The sequence below is a fragment of the Rhipicephalus sanguineus genome, chromosome 2 (genome assembly GCF_013339695.2).
Source record: "Rhipicephalus sanguineus isolate Rsan-2018 chromosome 2, BIME_Rsan_1.4, whole genome shotgun sequence".
Taxonomy (NCBI): domain Eukaryota; kingdom Metazoa; phylum Arthropoda; class Arachnida; order Ixodida; family Ixodidae; genus Rhipicephalus; species Rhipicephalus sanguineus.
Genome location: NC_051177.1, coordinates 42,183,080 through 42,203,777, shown reverse-complemented (window position 1 = coordinate 42,203,777; position 20,698 = coordinate 42,183,080). Strand labels below are relative to the sequence as shown.

General features: G+C 46.4%; 1 protein-coding gene across 3 annotated transcripts in view; it reads right to left on the bottom strand.

The window, feature by feature from the left end:
* The window catches only part of LOC119382822 (protein cycle), a 50,598-nt gene that overhangs the window by 9,813 nt on the left and 20,087 nt on the right, over positions 1–20,698 (bottom strand). For all 3 annotated transcript variants that reach the window (XM_037650685.2, XM_049412329.1, XM_037650686.2), the window contains 7 exons: positions 17,918–18,191; positions 15,548–15,636; positions 12,239–12,328; positions 7,888–8,079; positions 6,889–7,085; positions 6,375–6,597; positions 605–947 (listed from right to left, as the gene is read on the bottom strand). In XM_037650685.2, coding sequence (XP_037506613.1) covers positions 605–947; positions 6,375–6,597; positions 6,889–7,085; positions 7,888–8,079; positions 12,239–12,328; positions 15,548–15,636; positions 17,918–18,167 — 1,384 coding nt within the window. In that variant the 5' untranslated portion in view covers positions 18,168–18,191. The remainder of the gene's footprint in view (positions 1–604; positions 948–6,374; positions 6,598–6,888; positions 7,086–7,887; positions 8,080–12,238; positions 12,329–15,547; positions 15,637–17,917; positions 18,192–20,698) is intronic.

Here is a 20,698-nt window from a genome sequence, read left to right as displayed (position 1 = left end):
AGAGGCTTCAACAAAGGAACATTGGGATTACTGTTAACTGAAAAAAATACATGTAAACAGAGGCAAGCTCGCATAAAGCTGCAACTAGAGCCTCAGAAATACTTTGTAACTGCAGGTAGGAATACGACAGTGACTGCAGTATTCAAGGTGGCACTTTGTCAACAACTTTTAAATAAAACTGATATATAAATATCAAACAATATTCATGAGTCAACATCATCATGAATGTCATGAAGAGGAAAGTGAATTGATGATTATGTCGCTTCGGCGACACTGGAGTTTTAAGCAAAAGTGCCTTCATCCTGTAATCAATATAGGCGCTAATGGTCCAGTAAAACCTTGCGTGGCAAGCATCCTGGTAATTAGATGATTGAAAGAGACGTTACCCCTCTCTGCCCAACATTTCGTTCCTTTGAGGCTTTTTCATCAGTGCTTACTATTCGAAAAATATTGGGTATTTTTAATATGCACTATTCGATTCGAATAACAAATCAAATAGAACGCTATTCGATTCGATACTCAAAATTTACGAATATTCGCACACCCCTACTGATCACGAACCACCAACTGGCCTACACCCACACTTTTCCAAACTCCATCTCACCTTGGCTCATGTGCCAGGAGCCGTGCGCCGCCTCTGAACCGTGGATGAGGGCATCGCTCTGCAGGTCGTGGGGCTCCCTCTTGATCTTGACGAGGCAGTCTGAGCCCAGGTATAGGTTGGGCTCCACCAACCGCGACAGGGACAGGGGGTTTTGCGTGGCGTTGCCCTCGGTGAAGCCAGCCAGCTTGGCTGTGCGACGGGCTGCGTACGAGGCAAAGAACTCGCCAAGCTCTTGCACGGACATGGCTGTGATGTGCGGTGAGAAGCGCTCAAAGAAGGTCTGTAGTTCTCGTTGTCCTTCCTCTTCCGTCATTAGCGTGTTGATACACACAAAGTGGTCCATCTGCGTCGGGAGGGCACGAAATATGGGTATATTCCAGCTGCGCCTACAAATATATCGAAACACTGCGGATGCTTTTGTATCCCTAATATTGCAATGCAGTGGAAACTCCTATCCGATGGTGAATCAGACACCATGCAATGTAGCTTGAACTAGCGACGGTTGCACTGTACAATACTGCAGAGTACTCCCAAGATGAGAAAACATGGTGGTTGCTTCAAACGGACTTGAATGCAATGTTAGAAGGCCCTGCCACAGTACACCTTGACATCTGATTTATATAATTCACTTGGTAAAAAAACACCCTTGCTGTGGGTGAGAAACAAGACAGGAATCGGTAAAGCACACGTGCATAGAATCTTCCACTAGTGCTTATGACAGAATGGATTTCTCACTACAGCAGACCTATTACATAAAAGATTGCAAAATGCCACATTTTGAAGGGACCGACAACTGCTGGAAACACGGATTGAGATAATACAGTCAAACCTCGTTACAACGAACACCACATTAACGAACATTTCAAATTAACGAACTTTTAAGAAATCTCGTGCCGACTGCTTATAGTTTCAATGTAAAAATATTTCACTACTACGAACTTCAGAATAACGAACATTTCAGAATAACGATCGTTATTTAATTCCCGTGTAATCTTAACAACACCTCAGTACTACGAACTTATATCCTGAAATGCGAGGATTCTTAGATTTCAGTGTATCGGTCATGGCAGTCGGAGCTGTAAGGTAGCAGACGACACAGCGCGAAGAGCGGACGCCCTCCCGCTAAAACCTGAGATGGCACGGGAGGAGATAGACGTGGGCGGAGAACTTTTTTTTTTCCCTTCATTGCGGAGGCGACAACGCATCAGGTTTTGTAAAGGCCCAACCGCATGCATTGCACGCGACTTTCGAGCGAAGGCGACTGCGACAAACGGGCTCCGTTGCGCTGCTCGATTGAAAACTATTGCGTGCACGCAGGCAAATTACGAAAAAGAATTAGAGTAGATGAATGACAACATGTCAAATTTATTATTGTCTTGTTTGAGATAAAGATGCCATAAAAGTGTTTTGCGACTTTCTTTTTTCGCAATCTCATGTTTAACCGTGGCAGTAGTATCTGCTGTGATCCCATGGGGCGCCCGGAAGCGTATGCTGCCTACGCTACGTCGCACTTTGCAAACTGCGTTATGTTGGGGTTAGTCCACGAGGCGCATCTCGACAACGTTTCCTCTTGCTGTCATAGAACGTTTAAGAAAAGCCGCAGCGCCTCACATCGTTGCTTCGCAGGGAGAAGGGCTACCTCACACTACGACGATGCTGACATTGCAGCAAGCTACCACCGAAACATCAAAACGAACCGTCGATCATAATTAACGACAAAATACAGTCGCTGCCTCGCTCTCCGCGTGAGATGGGGCTGTAAAGAAGGTAGTCTATAACTTGCATTCCTTGAAGTACGCGCCGATTGGAAGCATCACGAGCAAATTGCAACCGAAGCGAGGGTCAGAGATGCTGCCATGTTGTCGCGGAACGATTCTATTTTAGATTCCAATGCCTTTCGTGCTTTTCGCGCTTGGCCAGTGGTCAGAATGACGGTCCGTCCGCGTTATCAACGCGATCAGCCAGCCGTGTGGAATCGGAAATAGCATCGTTTCACGATTGCACCCCTGCGACAAGTGACGGCGATGGATGGCCCTCCGCGACAGCAAATCCTGTCGGCCGTCGCTCAAAACTCGCGTGCATGCAGTTGGGCCTTAAAGGATTGCAGCGATGACATGGACGACGATGTCACAGTAGCACCTGAAGATCGCGACGAGTCCGTGTCGGCCAGAGATGCGTTGGACTACTCGAGGAAACTCTGCATATTCATAGAAAAAAGCGGAACAGTGACCGAAGCGGCGCATAAAAATGCGGACGGTCTAGAATCGTTCGTGACGCAGAGTTTGTGCCGCACCCGTCAAAAAACGATCACGGCATATTTCAAATAAACGTGTCTTGTCTGACGTTCACGAGTGCATTGTTGTGAGAAACGAGTTCAAGGATGTACCGTTGCAAAGGTAGGACGTTTGCGTTACTGAAATTCTATTGTTACGGTAAATTTTTGGGCTTTCACTATAACGACCTTTCAGAATAACGAACATTTTTCCGCGGTCCCCTGAAGTTTGTTATACCGAGATTTCACTGTAGAAGGATTGTCTATTGTATTGCTTGACACAAACCCTGTTTTTCTCGTTAAACACGGTATTATATTTTTATTTCTTCACTCAATATTACTTTTGGCGCCTCTGGCGGCAAAAAAAAAAAGCGAACGTACACATGTACGGTAGTTTGCACTGAGCAGAACAGTGGCACTGCCTTCGCTTGACGTATGTCCCAATGCTCATGAGCGGCAGCATGAACGTTGTCAGCTGAGGGCCTAGCGGCACCAGCCAACGTCTTGGAAAAGTACGAAGAGCACCTCGCAGCCTCCGAGATGACCTCCTGCGACGCGTTGCCAGAACTAATCGCAGAGGCCACGAGTGCCTAGCTCACGAGGCACTCAAGAGATCTCACATGATGATGAGCTTCCTGAAAACTCATTCTACCTGCTTTTTATAATCAAAAACAATAAAAAATGTCAATATGAAGGTGGTTAACCACAGTTCCACCCACTCCTGTGAAAGCATAATGCGAGAAAGGCTATCGGCATCACTTTACAGCGTTGCTGGAGGAAGTGTACGTATAGTTCAGGGGCTTTTCAGATTGAAAATTACTGCTAATAAAATAACTACGCGCTTTTGGGATTAGCCGCTGCAGCTACAAACACTACGAAGGGTGGGCTTTCTGTTGCACCGTAAAAAACTGGGTCGAGAAAATTCGGTTGTTGGTGCCTTTAATATAATGGTTGCTAGGAGAGTGGTGCCCATGGCACCGGGCTCCATGAACTCCATTGTCCTCCGATTAACCCCTTGAGGGTTTTTGCCGTAAATGTACAGCAGAAGCCTCCTGGTACCAAAGGGTTTTCGTCGTACATGTACGGCATAGCGTTTATTTTTAAAACATGCGCCTTTTTCGATCATTTGTCTTGCTTGGCCTGTGCTGCCATACTTCGGGAATATGTGGAATTTTTTTCATGCTCCGATGTCTCTCCATTGTATTTTTCTTTGGTTCCCAAAACGGTGCGCCGGCTATCGCTTGCCCATCTGAGCGCGTTCGCGGTGCAGCTGGTTTAAAGGAGTACTGACATGAATTTTAAAATTTTTCAGGTTGTTGCTCTAAATGAAAGCACGGGTGTCGAGAACCCTAAAAAGAGTGTCGTGGTGCCTGGGGATGCATTGCATATATATTTAATACCGCTTGTTTCAACCAACAGTTTCGGTTTCGGTTTCGGGAGGGCGCCTTCATAGTGACGTGTCAAGTCTACCCGTGACGTCACGGGCAGACTGCGACCCACAAAATATGCGCCTGCTGTCCTTTGCTGTCAGTCGAACGTGGTTCATGATGAGTGAACTGTTGTCCAGTGCCTCCGACAGCGATTTCTGTGATTTAGGCTGCACGCAGAATCCAGATTTCGCAAACCAAGTCAGCTGACTTGAAACGTCATAGGGCTCTCCATGCGGTGAAGCTGCCTTGCAGATGCTGGGAGCTGAAAACTTTAAAATCAAATTTAACTATTTATACGTGTTTCCCGGATGCGGTGTGGGGAGAGCGTTAACACTACCCATGCCAAGGAAACCAAAAACGTCCGTTTTGCTGCACTTCAAAATCGTGTCAGTACTCCTTTAAAGTGCGCACCTTTTCCGATCATTTCTCTTGCTTTGCATGTGCTGCCACGCTTCGGGAATACGTGGAATTTTTTTCATGCGCCAATGTCTCTCAGTTGTTGCTTTTTTTTTATGCTTCGCAAAACGGCGCGCCAGCTATCGCTTGCGCAACCGAACGCGCCCGCGGAGTGGTGGGTTTCAAACGGGCGCCTTCTTCGATCATTTCTCTTGCTCGGAATGTTCTACCACGTTTTGGGAATATGTGGAATTTTTTAAATGCGCTGATGCACCTCCGTGCGCCAATGTCTCTCCATCTTTTCTTTTTTTGCTGTCCAATGTGGCACAGCGGCTTTCACTTGCGCATCAGAATGCGCGAACGCGATCCGGCTGGTTTCGGTTTCATCCTTCGGGTGGTTTTTGCTTCTTGCGCCGGCAAAGCTGATGGCTGTTTGATTTCTAATCTCTCAAAGGGTGACTGCTTGTTACTGTCTCGTTTACTGCTCCCTGGGGCGCGATTACATCTGTTTCCGTACGTCGCTAAATTACACAAATGACGCCACCGTGATTGCGTTTCCCGTTTCGGGGTCTCGGAAAAACTAACTACGTCTTGTTGGCGATAAGACGAAGGATTACTGCAGCTTTTTCACTCGTTTTGCTTTCTGGACGGGCGCACAACCATCGAGTTTTCTTCTGTGCGCTCACTAACATAGTTCGCTTACGCTATGGAAGCGCGCGCCGGTTGGTCTGCTGCCGGTGAGTCGAGCAGCGATTCTTCCGATGCGGGCTATTCCCCAAGTACCGAATCAGAATCTGATTAATTGGATTTCAGTTTGTCAGACGAGGATTTTTTGACGAGTTCAGACTCCAATGACGATCAAGGAGCAACATCTGAAAAGCGTGGGCGGCGAGCCATACTTCAAAGACTATCACACGCTGAAAAGTTTGTAGTGTAGAGAAGCATTGGAACGTTGCAATGGGCAGGAACATTTTGCAATGGGTTGTTAGAGCAGGAACATTTTTAACCAGAAAAGTACACTGGTGCGCTTATTTTTGTATGTCTGTGAGCTATGTTTAATACAATGCCTAACTTTTATTTGTAAAGAAACTGTTAAAGTTCTTTTTTAGGATTTTGCTTGAGTTTACTACGACCAGGTGTATATAACAAAAATGATTTTTTTGTCACTTTACGGTCGCAAAAACAAATTTTAGATGATTTTTTTCTGAAATAGAATCGTCTGAAGAATTTATTTAAGCAATAAAAAAATTACATTTTTGGACTGGATTTTGCGAAAAAATTCCACCCTCTAGGGGTTAACATCGGGTAAAATTCTGTGCTACAACATATTTTTGTGAAATTTAAACAGGATTTCTATGCTCTATATGTAGAAAAGTATGAGTCACTGGCCGGTCAGCTTGGCTAATACTGTCACAAGTGGCTGGCAATTCTAACTTCTGAAGCTTGCAGTGAATACAGATCCCAATCTTTATGACACGCAGTGCCTGTAATGAGACAGACACATTAGATAGCTGGTACTCCATCCCAAACATTTTTGGTGGGAGAGATGCAAGGCACTACTAACACTGGTGTGCATCTCATTTGTGCGAGAAAAAAAAAAGTTGAGTGTGGAGTACATATACTAGCTCAATCTCACACAGCTATTGAACGTTCCTAGCCCCAAAAAGCTCACCTGCATTGTGCCTTGGTCGTATTGCAGATAGCCTGAAGAACGGAGGAAAATGAACGAATCATCACGAGTCCTCAGACGATAGACAACAACACCTTTCCCTGAGTTGCTGGCAAACATTTGTTTCTGTGCAAACATGGCGATGGCCATGTCACTTGGGTGCAGGTACTTGTGGGCTGACACTCCCAACACCTCATGAGGAAGGTGACCCGTCAGAGTAGACAGCCTGAAAACACGAACATGTATTCAGTCCTGCAAGCTGGCAATGTATAAAAGCACCGGCGGCTCACATGCAAGCACTGTGATCTGTCACTCCATAATTTAGCAGTGTGTGTTTATTGACTAATAAGCCAATGTAAAGAAGACGTAATGGAAGAACTGGCACGCCTCCCATTAGCACTACTCTCAAGCTGCACAGTTCTAAAGTTCCTCTCGCTTCGAGCAGTCTACAGTGCCAGTGCTGTCCTTTCCTCTGTCTTGGCCCTTGTTTTCGACAAATGGGGAATCGCCGCCTCACCTGTGGTCCGCAAAAATGATGGTGCCGTCGAGTTTATGCCGTGTGACATACTCGTCCTGGCAGGCCTCTCGTAGGGAAAGCTCTTTGTATGGGTTGGTGTTGACCAGCCGCACGAAGGTTTTGAAAAGGCAATTGGAGCCTGGCCCATCGGCCTTGTCCGAGGCTGGCCCAGTCAAGTGGCCCACCACCTGGATTACCTGTGAGGGAACATTAGAACCAACTCATGAACAATGACATAACGCTACAACAAGTAAAAAAAATTATGCACAGCTTCAAATGACGCGAAGGCTGATTAAACAGTGGAGCTGGTGGCAACGGTGTGCCTTTCCTCTGCTTTCGCCAATGCTCGGTGCTCCTCTCTCACCAGCACCAGCTGTGCTCGAGCACACGCTACTGTCGGTCGACTACTTTCACCAGCACAGCCAACTGCGCCCCTGCTCTCTCCTCTCCACGCCACCTGCTCCTCTCCCACCATAGTTCTTTGCTCTCCTCCTCTCCAGCCAGCTTCACGCCCTCCATATCGCTACCCTTTCTCTACAAGGCACAACTCTCTACACTAGGCTTCCCTCTCACCCATTTAGCTTTACCCAGGCTCTCGCAGCTGGGTTAGAAAGTGCGGACAACAGATCCCCAGTGACTTACCTCAGCTCTAAACAGCTCCGCTGTTAAAAGCTCATTACCGTACACAGTGCCTGGCTAACTCAAGCAAGGTTCTTACTGTCATCTCAAAACTTCAAGAAAAGTTACAATTTTGCTCACACCAAAATGTAGGCGCTGCACCACAGACTGCAGTTGCGGCTGAAGTACCAGAAAGAATGCAGTAATTACGCCTGCCACAAACAAATGCTTAGACCTCTACTGCTTGTAAGAGTTATCATAGCACGATCTTTTCGTGAATACTCTTTTTTTTTCTAATCTTGCTATTCCGTACACTCCCTGTTCCATAAACAAATCTCAACGTACCCCAAGCAGGCACAGTAGAGACGGGAGAAAACTTACCTGGTAAGTGAGCACCTCGGAGCGAGGTTGGCTGCGCTCACGAATGCGGCAGAAGAAAGAGCATCGCTCTGAACTGATCCAGTCGCCTCGGCGCTGCATGGGCCCTCTGACCAGCGACTCAAAACAGTCATGTACGGCCTGCACGTCCGCAGAGTGCAGGAACGTGAAGATGGAGTGACCAATCATTTCAATCTGCAATGAAAGATGTGTCGGTTATCTCTGTGATGTACCAGCACATGAACAATATGAATTTATATTCCATCTAGACAAAGGTGCAGAAGCACTTAGAACACCTTACATAAACTTTACATGAGACTCCTTGGCTTTGCTTTCTCGCCTATCACACTTTAATCGGCACTGTCAACAATAGCTGTTGAAAGCGTCTAGAGAAATGACTGCCTGAAGCTGCGAACCAAGCTAACACTAGCCACTGCAGGTAGAGGCACAGCTTCAGGACTGCGAAAGTGTTTCCTGCTCTAGCTCTAAAAAACGAGCAGATGTTTCAGAAGACATATTTACAAGAAAGCTCCTTAAGCTTGCATCTAATTAAAACATACATGGCAAATGTTTAACATACAGTAATCCCTCGTTAACTCGAAGCCGTCAAATCTGCGGAAAATTTCGAGATAAGCGGTATTTCGAGTTAAGCAAAAGGCCGAAAATGTTTGCCCAGGTCACTATAAAAGAAAAGCCAGTGCGGCCAGGAAAAGCTCCACTGCAAGAGACAGCTACCGTAGTAAAGGCACAAGAATTCAGAGGGAAAAAAAATTTATTACCGAGGACCAAAAAACTGCGTGACGCTCGCCTGTTTCGTGTTCCCGTTCGAGAAAGGCGTTCTCCAGTTGCTTAACACATCGCATGAGCCGTTGGTCGCCACCACTGCATTTGACCTTGTTGCGGAGCAAGCGCAGCATGTTAGGTGTTTCTGTCGTCGTAGGCACTTCTCAAGGCTCTTCCTTGTCTGCATGGTCATCTGCGTCGTTCACGGCCATCTCAACGATATCGGCGTCCAACAGCATTCCGGTAACGGGGAGGTCCCCCTCATAGAGCGCATACTCCTCAAAGGCGATCGTGCCGTCTACAGTATCGCTCATGCAGCAAGTTGCCTTGCGCACTTCATTGCACAGCTCATCACAGCCGCTGAATTCTGCGCCAATGTCTTCTTCGATCGATTCCGGGGCGCAAGAAAACACTGCATGTGCGAAGCAGTTAGCAGTCAGTGCTGCTTCGTCCGAGAATTTGGACGCTCGAATGCGCTTCTGCTTGCTTGAGAAGCTTTGCTCGAAGCCTTCCAAAACCTTTTGTTTGTTCTTAAGCACTGTCGAGAGGGTTGACAAAGGGATGCCGAATTCTTTGCCGATGCACGACTTGCTTCGACCTGCTTTTTCAACTTCTTTGATTAGCGCGACTTTTCTCTCCAACGTCAGAGATTTGCACTGCTTTGGGCGGGACATCTTGGTCGATATTCGGAAGCGTCCGTTGCTCAGACCACTCACTAGTCAGCAAAACTGAACTCAAGGTGCGTCGTGCGCAGATCGCGGGGAAAACAAAGAATACCAGCTCGTACATGCAAGGGCTAGGTTGCGTACTGACAAGGTCGCGCGTGGATGCGCACATGTGATCACTCCCACAGTTGCTTGACAAGGCTGACAGGAAACGGTTGCGTCCGGCACGTATAGTAAGAGCCAAGTGTTCGCACGGAGCCCTCGTTTCCTGTTGGGAGTGGACTTTGCCTTCTGCCCTCCCAGTCAAGATTTCAAGATATCCGCTGTTCCCTCCGGAAAACATTTCGAGATAAGAAAGGGCAAATACAGTCGATCCCGGATATATCGAACTCGAAGGGGACCGCGAAATAGTTCGATATATCGATAATTCGAAATACGAAATATGCGTATGTAAGGCTTTAATTAAAGCACTGCAGGCCTCGACACAATTTTCTGAAATCCTAAAAAGCGCGAACATGACGATTCGATCACATATGCTAAAGAACAAGGCGAGAACTTCTTTTGCAAGTTAGCGCACTTTATTTCGCATGAAAAAAGTCCGTCAACTTGTCTTGCTTCTTGCACGCCGTGAATTCATCAAGTCATCGTCAACATTATTGAAGCTTTCCAAATAAGTAAATTCAGCAGCTTCCGCCACAACAGCGGTGATCGACGTTGAACGCTGATGCGAGCTGTGTAGCGCGGCAAAGGGTTTAGCGGTGGCAACGGCGGCTGGCATCTTCAAACCGCACGGGTCCATTTCCGCAGCACCGGCAACGTTGGCTATGATCTCGCCATCGATGCATTAAGAAACAGCTACGTCGTTATCTGCACCGATGAAGTCACTCGCTGTGCTCCCGTCGGATACGGCGCCCGGAAACGATAAGCCGCAAATTTCACTGACGCACCGTACGCCGTAGTCGGCGGTCATGACGCGCCTGAAGTCGTCACCTGGCACCAAGGGCCGTAATGAAACAGTGCACGACGGTGCTTTACTTGACGTCGTTCCAAGCACCGGTCATCATTTTTATCGCTACGAGCGGGACAATGCTTAGTTCGACTCCCAAATGATGATTTATCAAGAACAAAGCGCGAAGTACACATTCTGCAAGAGACAACGCTGCACTGGCTGCACGAAGAAACATTTCTCCATCGTCGACATGTTAGCGATACCGATGGCACTTGTGGCTTTGCAGAAGGCAGCCGCTACTTTGGCAAGAAATGCGAAAAAAGCGTAGCCTCTGAGATCAGCATCTTAAAACCGAAAACTAAAAATACGTCGAGGTTGCGGATTTCAAAGGCCATGCTTTGCGGGCCCACATGCCATCATGCGCAAAGAGACAAGGAAGGGAATGCAAACGTTACAACAAGGCTGCCAAGTCACTTCGGATTCTCATTTTGGTGCCCTCGGCAATCAGCCTCTTTGAAAAACACTAGCCCATGCGTTAAAACCTGCGGACCGGGCGTCAAATATACCAGTGAACTGACAAGCGCTGCGCAACGAACTAAAACAACGCAATTTCGTCATCTGCGCGCGACGAGGGATTGGAACTTATAAGAACGCGGCCGAAAAATGATCAATAGTTCTTAGGAAAAATGCACTTTCTGGGCTTCGGCGCGGGGCAGCGTTCGATATAGCGGATGTTTCGCTGTGCGGGAGTCCGATATACGTGCACACCAACCCCATACTTTTGCATGGGAAATTCAAGGGGATTTCTCAGCTGTTCGATATAGCCAATAATTCAATATATAAGAGTTCGATATATCCGGGATCGACTGTACATAGCACCTATGGGAGGTTAATGGACAGCGAAAAAAAGTTTAGACTTAACCGAGATTTCGAGATATGCGAGTTCGAGTTAACGAGGGTTTACTGTAGTTCCAAAAATGCTTCATGGAACAAGAAAACAGCCAGTATGTAATCAGTTGGTTTATAAGTGTAATTAGAAATACAAAATATAAGGGATCCAAGTACGGTGCAGGCCTGGATCCCACTATAGAAAGATTGGTTCAGCTGGTGCTGCTATTGACAGGTGCACCTTGGCTTGCCAGGAACCTGTCTGCAATAGTAGTTCTTGAGCTAAAGTAATGCGACGTCTAACAGTCCGTGTACTATGGGAACACTGAGCACTCAAAACACAATGCCAGCCTTTAACTGATGCTACACTTCACAAAAACCAGACACAATCAATGGGAACTAGAAAAGTCAGACATTAGATAAAGAAAAAAACACTTCTTCTTAAAGCAACCAGCTATCAGAATGCATGCACTGACAAGCAGGCTGCCTTCCAAAGCAGCAGCCTGTTTTGCGGTCGGAGACAGTGGCGAAACACTTGCACAGCTATGTCACGTTTTCTTTTTCTTTCCTTTTTTTTTGCATGAAAATGCGCTCGATGTACACCTATTGCCTTGCTTCCCAAACTGTCAACACAAATGGCTGCTAGCCAGCAAAGCTTCGATTGCAACACTCCATGCTGCAACATAGTACAACATACAATCGAATAATTACACATATTTTGACAAGGATATAATCAATTATCAAGATATAACAAGGCAAACATAGAATTGTTCTTATTGACATCAGCATGCAAAGAGTATATGCTTAAAACCATAAGTGAAACAAAAGTATTTTTGTGTCGGACTGAACTTGATTATACCACCACTGTATGCATTCTCACAATAATAAGAAAAAGGCTTAAAGAGGGAATTACTGGTGTTGGCACCACACTGCATACTCTATTAAAAATGGCTGTTATTTTTCGTTGCTTGGTCCTCAGCTCTGTCAAAGTTCAAAAGGCTGTCTTTGTACATGGAAGCATGCCAGAAATTCCTTCTGAGCAACAGACCAGCAGTTATGATAAACTTACATTTTGATGGCCGAGAAAGCGCTCCACTGATGGAGAAATGTATATAATCTTGCCCGTTGTTGAGGTGACTAGCACGAAGCCATCGACAACCTGCATAAGGGGAGTTAACACTCACATGATATGCGAGTTCAGTGAACATAAAACATGCCGGCTTCCTTGAAATGCAAAATGCGATTACTATTCAGTGAAGGTTCGATGCTGACATTTCAAAGGTCATTTTGATTGATTTATTTATTCATACTTCAAAGGTCACCGTGGAATATTACATGAGGGGTCAGGAAAAAGAAAAGAAGACACAGTTCGCAGTTAACATGATAAATAATGACTTTTGTGATGACGAAGATCGACACCGGGGCTCTGGCGCGCACGGACAGCTAGGAGAGAGAGGCAGAGGAAGAAGAGGGCAGAATACAGAACAGATGGCCCAGGATCGGGTGCTGTCTTTGGTCTCATTCCTTACAAGGGCGCAGCCTACAACGCAAGCCGAACCTTGCAGCTGAAGCCACCTGTCATCGCGCGTCGTCGGCAGCGTGGCTCTCCCCATCCTAGGAACGCCGTCCACGCTTCCTCGGGTATGAACACCGTGGCCCGACCGCTGCTACAGCTACCCATCAAATCATCCCAGGACGGCGTCCAGGCCTCCTCGGTGGCTCAAGGGCACGCTTAACCCGGCGCCGCCACGACAGTGCACGGCCTACCGTTGCCCGGGAATGCCGCTCACGCTTCCCATGGCGACATCCTCTCATTCAGGGCTCCATCGGCACCTGAGCCGCTTTGGGATGCGGTACAAGCTCCTTCGGACCAGCAGCCTGCCGTCATGGGCCCAACCACCACCGCCTGGTCTGACATTACTGGCTCCGCACGCGAACCATCGGAGAGCGCCGCGCACCTGCGGCGTACCACTGTGCGACTTTGCGTCACGCAATGCCTTGACAGCATTGAGCTCTGCGCTGTTTCCTCCCATCATTCCAGCACTGACAGCCATCAACGTCATGTTGGATGTAGCCACCTCGCTAGACCTCGAGGCCAGCTCGCCTGAGCAACATAGAGAGCTCCGGTCTACCCTCAGCCAGCTCTCTATCCAACTTGGTGATTTTGCGCACACACTCTCCCGTTTCGCGCCTGCCGTATCACTATCCCAGGCTTCCTTCGTACTACCGGAGTTCCGCGGCTTCCAGGACGACGCCGAAAAATGGGTGGCGACCGTCAACGCCCTAGGAGCTCGCGAAGCCTGGACGGAGGCGCAGAAATGGTCCATGGCAATAGACTGCCTCCGAGAAGGTGCCGCGGCGTGGCACAAGTACGAAGGCGTGGCGCAGCAGTCCTGGGCAGCATGGGGTGCAGCCCTGATTGCCGCTTTCGGCCCAGTACCTTCGGTGCGTACAAGACCTCCACCGAGGATGGAGTTCTGGAGGGTCACAACCTTGAGGCTGCAATGGCGCCTTGCAGTCCATCAACGGTGTACACCGTAGATTTTGACGCTTACCGGAGCAGCCCTGCCCCTCCTCTACAGGTCAAGGACTCTACGTCGGTAATGGACATGAGGATATCGCCACCAGACCTTCTGCAAACGGATAAACTGCCCTCTCGTTCATCGTCGTCAGAGCATAAACAGGCACTCCCACCTGTCGTGCCAGATGAACGACACTACCAGACCACGATCGCCAGTAACGCGACCTACGCCATGCCACTTCACAAAGTAGGCCAGCCAGATGTCACAAACGAGATGCCTGACCAGCCAGAGGAAATTATCATCAGAGACTTGGCACCGCAAACCAACTGCCCTGCTGACGGCACTGCTCGCTCCCGGGACACATCTTGTTCACGTGACCCCTCATCAGGAAGCGGCAGCTCGACCCAGCGTGACAACTGCGCCCGACCTCACGTAGTCCGATACTCAACAGTTACGCATGCTGTACTATCTTCAGAGCTGCGGCGGGACCAACGTCAGCGTTTCGGGATAAGCCTGCCATCATGCCGAAACAGTAATTGCCACCCACCCGAGCAAGTACCGATATTTCGCGAGAAGTCCCTTGGCCGGAAACTTCGAGTACTTCGACACTGCCAATTCCGTGCACGACCGGCCAATGGGAGAGATTTCCCTACAAAGTCGCAGCATGGCCGAGGTCATCGTCCAACGCGGCACAGCCAGTGTCGCCCGCCAGAGAAACTTCTAGCAGACCACCAAACCATGCTGAAGCGGGGTCGGGGCCGACCACCACGAAACAGCCAGTGTCGCCCACCGGACACACTCCTGGTGGATCTTCTGACCGAGTTGCCGCGTGGTCTGTTCCGACCATCGTGATTCAGCCAGCCCCGTCCACCTGAAATGTTGTCGACATCTCCGCACGCTTTGCAGTCATGGCCGAATGTGATGACTAAGATCGACACCGGGGCTTTGGCGCGCGCGGACAGCTAGGAGAGAGAGGTAGAGGAAGAAGAGGGCAGAATATAGAACAGCTGGCCCAGGATCGGGTGCTGTCTCTGGTCTCATTCCTCACACTTTTTACAACTGTTTTACGGATGTCATGTTGGGCTTACTGTGCTTGACAGGAAGAACATTGTGTCTGGGTGCTTTATCTACGAACTTTCAATTTTAATACGAATGTGATGACTAAGATCGACACCGGGGCTTTGGCGCGCGCGGACAGCTAGGAGAGAGAGGTAGAGGAAGAAGAGGGCAGAATATAGAACAGCTGGCCCAGGATCGGGTGCTGTCTCTGGTCTCATTCCTCACACTTTTTACAACTGTTTTACGGATGTCATGTTGGGCTTACTGTGCTTGACAGGAAGAACATTGTGTCTGGGTGCTTTATCTACGAACTTTCAATTTTAATACAACTATTTAAATGCCTCAAATTACGCTAGCGAGCTTTGTGTATTATTTCCACCATTACTGGGTGAAAAACTTTGACCATGTGTGCGGCAGAAATATTTAAAAAGCATACATGACACAATCTTCTTAAGATTATAGGATCCTATGATAATGTGACACAAAAGTGTATAAAAAAAATTGACAGATACTTCAAGACTTTTCAAGTGCCCATCCAGATGAGGCCCAAGATGGTTGAGCCCTTCCCTCAAGAATGCACGATTTTTAATTCACATGCGGTTCTTGTACCTTTTTTTTTTCTTTACGCGAGCCCTCAACACTGGACACAAGTTATGCTCTTTGTAACTGATTTGCACAACTGGGGAGACCTGTTCAATGATGAAAAAAAAAAGCTGCTGCATATGGTCTGAGTCTTTATTCCAGACATATACTACATAAATACATGGCCGAGAAGAAGAGAAAGAACAAGAACTTACCTCGAGGAGATCTTTTAGGTGATCAGTGCTGAGAAATTTGGGTCTCCACTTGGTTTTCGTAACTTTTCCTCGTTCAGAGGCAAGTGGTGCTGCAAACAGATATGTTCATAGGTTACAGTATGACTAAACATACAAATGGCAACATACAGGGTGTTTTTTTTTTTAGACAATACAGATTTTTATAAAAATCCTATGACAGTAAGCCTCTTGCCATTTTTGCACATGAACTCTATGTCGAGGCGGAAAAATTTTGCCACAGTTGAAATGACATTATTGCCACTAATTAACAAAAACTTGTTAATTAACATGTTAATTATTGACTTGAGGGCAGGTATTTATATTAGAAAGTTGCAGTGCATGCCAATTTATGGCACACCCATTTTTTAGAAGTCACGAAAGTTGCATGTAGTTCGAGATATTCATCATCAAATTTCAACAGCGAAATCGAAACTGATCGTGCCCGGCGTGCACAAAGTGCGACGGAACACCGAGACGACACGTGACAGGGAAGTGATGAAATTCGAATGAAGGCGTGCAGAAGCAGAATCTGGCTAGAAAAATAGCAAGCATTCTGAAATACACAAGTAGACAGCTTAATGTTTGTGTGTGATGGGTGGTGCTTATGTGTTTCTTTCTTAAGTTATAAAGACGCGCGAATAACCATTTCGCGTGTCTGCAAGAAGAAGCACTGAAGTGGCAGCCCCTGAGTTTTATGCTTACCAGACAAAGAAAAAGTTGAGATCGCGGTTTTCTTGCGCGCAGTTCAAAAGAAATGGATAAGCATTAAACACTACGTGCGAAAATAAGGCGATGCGTGGGCACAAGTGGGATGACCTGCAGCTTTTCACGAAAACATACGGCCGTGGCGCGCCTTCATTCAAATTTCATCATTCCCTTGTGAAAGGCAGTTCCGGTCAGGTGTATCAGTTCTTTCAAGGGGTTTCAAGAAACATTGCTGTACCGTATCCTCCGTTTGTCTTATGAGTGTCCCAATGAGCCGTTTTAGGCTATTTTCCATAGGCAGTGAATTTTGTATTGTCTTACCTTATAGATGAGTTCAGATACTTCATACTTAATTGTGATAGCTTATAAAGGTGGCGCCTGTATCGTGATTCTGTACTTATCCCATGTGGTTGTTGGATAAGGAACAGCTTTTTATTTTACTTAGATACGTGTATTCCTTTTTTAGGCCTCCCAGTTTATTTTTTTTTTTTTTACCGTTAGTAATCACAGGGTCAGGTGGTCAGGTGTATCAGCTTTGTGTGATCAGTTTCGATTTCACTCTTGACATTTGATGAATATCCCGAACTACGTGCACTTTTGTGATTTGTAAAAAATTGGTATGCCATAAAGTGGTACGCACTACAACACTATAATATAAACACCTGCCCTCAAGTCAACAATCAAAAAGTTCATTAACGAGTTTTTTTAATTGGTGGTAACAGTGTTGTTTTAACTGTGGCAAAGTTTTTCTGCCTCGACGTGGAATACGTGTGCAAAAATGACGAGAGCCTTACTGTCATAGGATTTTTATTAAAAGAACTGTACTGTCTAAAAAAACACCCTGTACATGTGGTGTGAAACAGCGTAAAGTTTACAAGATAAAGTAATATAAACAGCAGTGAGGTGCAGAGATGCTTTGTTAACTTCATTAGTACTGCTCAGTTTATCGAGTGGGTGTTGTGCTGTTGCGCAGAGAATATGGAATAGAAAAACGAAGATGTGGCACTTCTTTGAAACGTGCAGTTTACTTCCAGTGTGTCACCCTTGAAAGGACTAAGTGGCACAAATTATGCACACGTATACAACAGAGGAAGCCATCATAACACATGAGAACCTTTCGGGGCTTTCAAACAAGGTCAAATAAAACAGTGAGTAGATCCATGCAAATGGAGCACACTAATTTCCCTTACAATTGCAAGGAGAGAGAAAGAGCAAGGGATGGAACAAACAAAAGGGTAAAAATATTCAGGGTGACATTTGTTCACAAAATGCGAGAGCCTACGGCCTCACTTCACTGCAACTTTTGACGTGGCCGCACCAATGACCTGTACCCGCCACTCAGCTGAGGGCAGGCAACTTCTGACGGCACTCAATGTTGTGCAAATGTAGCGTCTACTAGCTCAGTGTATTCTTAACAGTAGCAGTATCTGGCTGACCTCTACAAGAGTAAGCACAAACACCATTAAAAGACAAAAAAGAAGAGCTCAGCCATTATGCGCTTATCAAGCCAAAGGCCGGGACTCCTACACCCCCCCTCCCTCACCCCACTCTCTTAGATTGTGAAATGCCGCTCAGCAACAAACTCTAGTGGATTGTTCCACACACTTATCTCGGATGAGTACGACAGGCATGAGGAATAGGTCTCACTCTGATAAAAGCGGAGGTGCGCTGCACTGAGCCGGAGAATGCTGGTCTTGTCCAGCCGCTTGGAAGCCATGGAGACCATGGGCACAATGTTGGCCAGCTCATTGATGTAGCTGTTCAGCTTGTCCCGACGCTGCTTCTCGGCAAAGTTGCGCTGCATTCGGCTGCTCGAACTTTCCATGGCACAGGCGAGGGGAGAGCTGACGGGACCCTTGGAAGGGGCGCTCTTCATGGACATCGTCATCAGTGCCATTGGAAGACTGCTACATCACCACCCCTGGAAACATGCAAAGGAGAGAGCGACCCTGTTAATATGCTCACAAGAAAACTCTGCATTGGCATTTGTCAAGAAAAAGAAACTTCGCTGGCTAAAATGCACCTTGATCGAGTGTTTCATTTCGATGTTTTGCAATATAACACATAAGAAAATCAGTAGATGGCCCGATATCATTGCCGAAGTGGTATCTAGGTCTGTTGTGGAATAAAGGCCTCATACAGCGTTTGAGACTGAAAAGACTATCGCACCTACGGAAAATCTCATATAGTGCCCTTCTTTGAGCGATGAAACAAAGACACTGCATGCTATTTTAGACTGACTGGATGGCAGAGTTCACCTTAGAAAAAATACTGGGGCCATGGCCTTGACTATCGCCATTCCAAGTGTTTGAACAGCAACAGCTGCCCATTTGCCCTTATTTGCTTGTTCCGCAAAATGCCAAACATTTTCTTTCTATTCACAAAAAAATTCAAGGGCACGGTCATCGGGTAGTCAAACATAATAGTGTCGTAGGAGGAGCGTATGTGTTTTTTCCTTAAACAGTGGGAACCCTGGAGCAGCAAAGAGCACGGAGGAATGCCAAACAGAGGCCTTAAAATGGAATGCAGTAACAGACAATACGTAATTTTCCTGTCCATCTACTGCAGAGCGAATGCTGCAATAGGTGTGAGCATACCACTTGTTCTCAGTTTCATTTTGTTTCCTTTTTCTGCACCATTTCCCCTCTCCCGTTGTAAAGTAGCAAACCAGGTACAACCTTGCAAGCCTTTTCTTTTCTCTACCCCGCAGATGTTCAATTAGTGATGACATGTATCTACTGCACCCACCTTACAACATCAAAGTTATTTCTGATTTGATTATTCCCAACTCTGCTTTCCCTTAAACTCCACTTGACTTCCAATTCTTACTGCCTTACATTTGTTCCATTCCATCACTCACTGCACATCCTCTGGCATTTCTTCCAAGTCCATTTAAATCCTCTGTAGCTCTGGCCCCACACTTCCGTGCTGGCAAAATAATGTAACTGGCACATATACTTTTTAGAGCTGTTGGTAATCAAATTTTCTGGTTTCAAAGCTGTTGGTGTCTGTTGGTAATGACTTCGGACAGCAATGTAGTTTTGGCAAACCTATGTGATGAGAAAGCCCAATATGTAACAGGTTTTATCCCAACAACTTGTTAAGTACACAACAGAACACACAATTTATTAGTGGATATAAATGGTCATGGTAACTGCCCTAGCTGTTGACACGCTACCTTAGCACAACCTAATCAAACCGTGCATATTGATAGACACATTTAGTTATCAGATTTATTACTGCCTTGTTTTGTTTATTAAATAATACATTTCTGACAGGCGTAACCTATGTGTAGTGCTGCCTTACAGTATAAGAAATGTGCATGCACGAAAAACACGAATTGAGTGCGTCTGCACAGTAAACTATAGTAACTCACATGTAAATACAGGTGCATGTGCGTAGAAGAAAACCAGTGCGTGCAATATTCATATAGCATGGCTTAAATTACATGTTAGGAGGACTCTGGAAGGACTGGAAAGCAAACACGGATGGCCGAGATATTACTTGAGGTTAAGAGGCGCAAATATAATTATGAAGGCCACGTAATGCCTAGGGCAGATAACAGGTCTGTCAGTGTTACCGAATGGGTACTAAGGAAAGGGAAATAAGTGAATTCAGGGACAATAGACACCTAGGTCATGCGATGAAATGAGAAAGTCTAACAGCCGAAGATGGCACCAGTTAACGCAAGACAGAGGTAATCTGAAATCACTTCAAGAGGGGCCTCTGTCCTATAATGGAGGTACAATATAGGCTGGTGATGATGTCGCTATCCATCAAGGCTTTATCTGAATTGGGCAGTAATTGGCTGGCCGTATGCAAATCAATAATATAATAAACAGAATAAGTTGATACTCATGTATCGACTTTCTTTGTGTTATACAAGCATCACTCTGCCGCTGTTTTTCTTGAAGAAAATTGAAAGCACTGCTCTCTTTCTTTCTAGACCTTGAGAAGAGCAGTACAATACTGTAGCCACTAAGAAACAGTGGTGCATAGTTCAACTAAAACTGTGTGCGTGTGCGTGCGTGCTGTGCAAGGTAATGCACCATATGAAAGAATCTTACGCTAAGTCTTATGATTGCAGCTCAGCACTAACATATGCAATTACCTACACCACTTTACCCAACAAGTGAAAATGATCATGCAAGAACACGAAAGAATTGTGCGTAGCTTTTATTACACCAATTTATACCACCATTTTTTAAGCAGCGTGCAACAGTTCTTGCTTGTTTCTTTTTGTTAAGTTTTGTGGCTTGCAGCAGAAAAAAAAGCAGCAAAGAAAAATAATAAAAGAAAGCAAAGAAAGAGGGTGGAGAGGGACAGTGGTTGCAGGGTGACAAGCATCTGAAGATGTCAAATTAACTTAATATGTACTGATGGGCTAGTTGGTCAGCCATATTTGATGAAGCAGTGCACAAAAGGCCA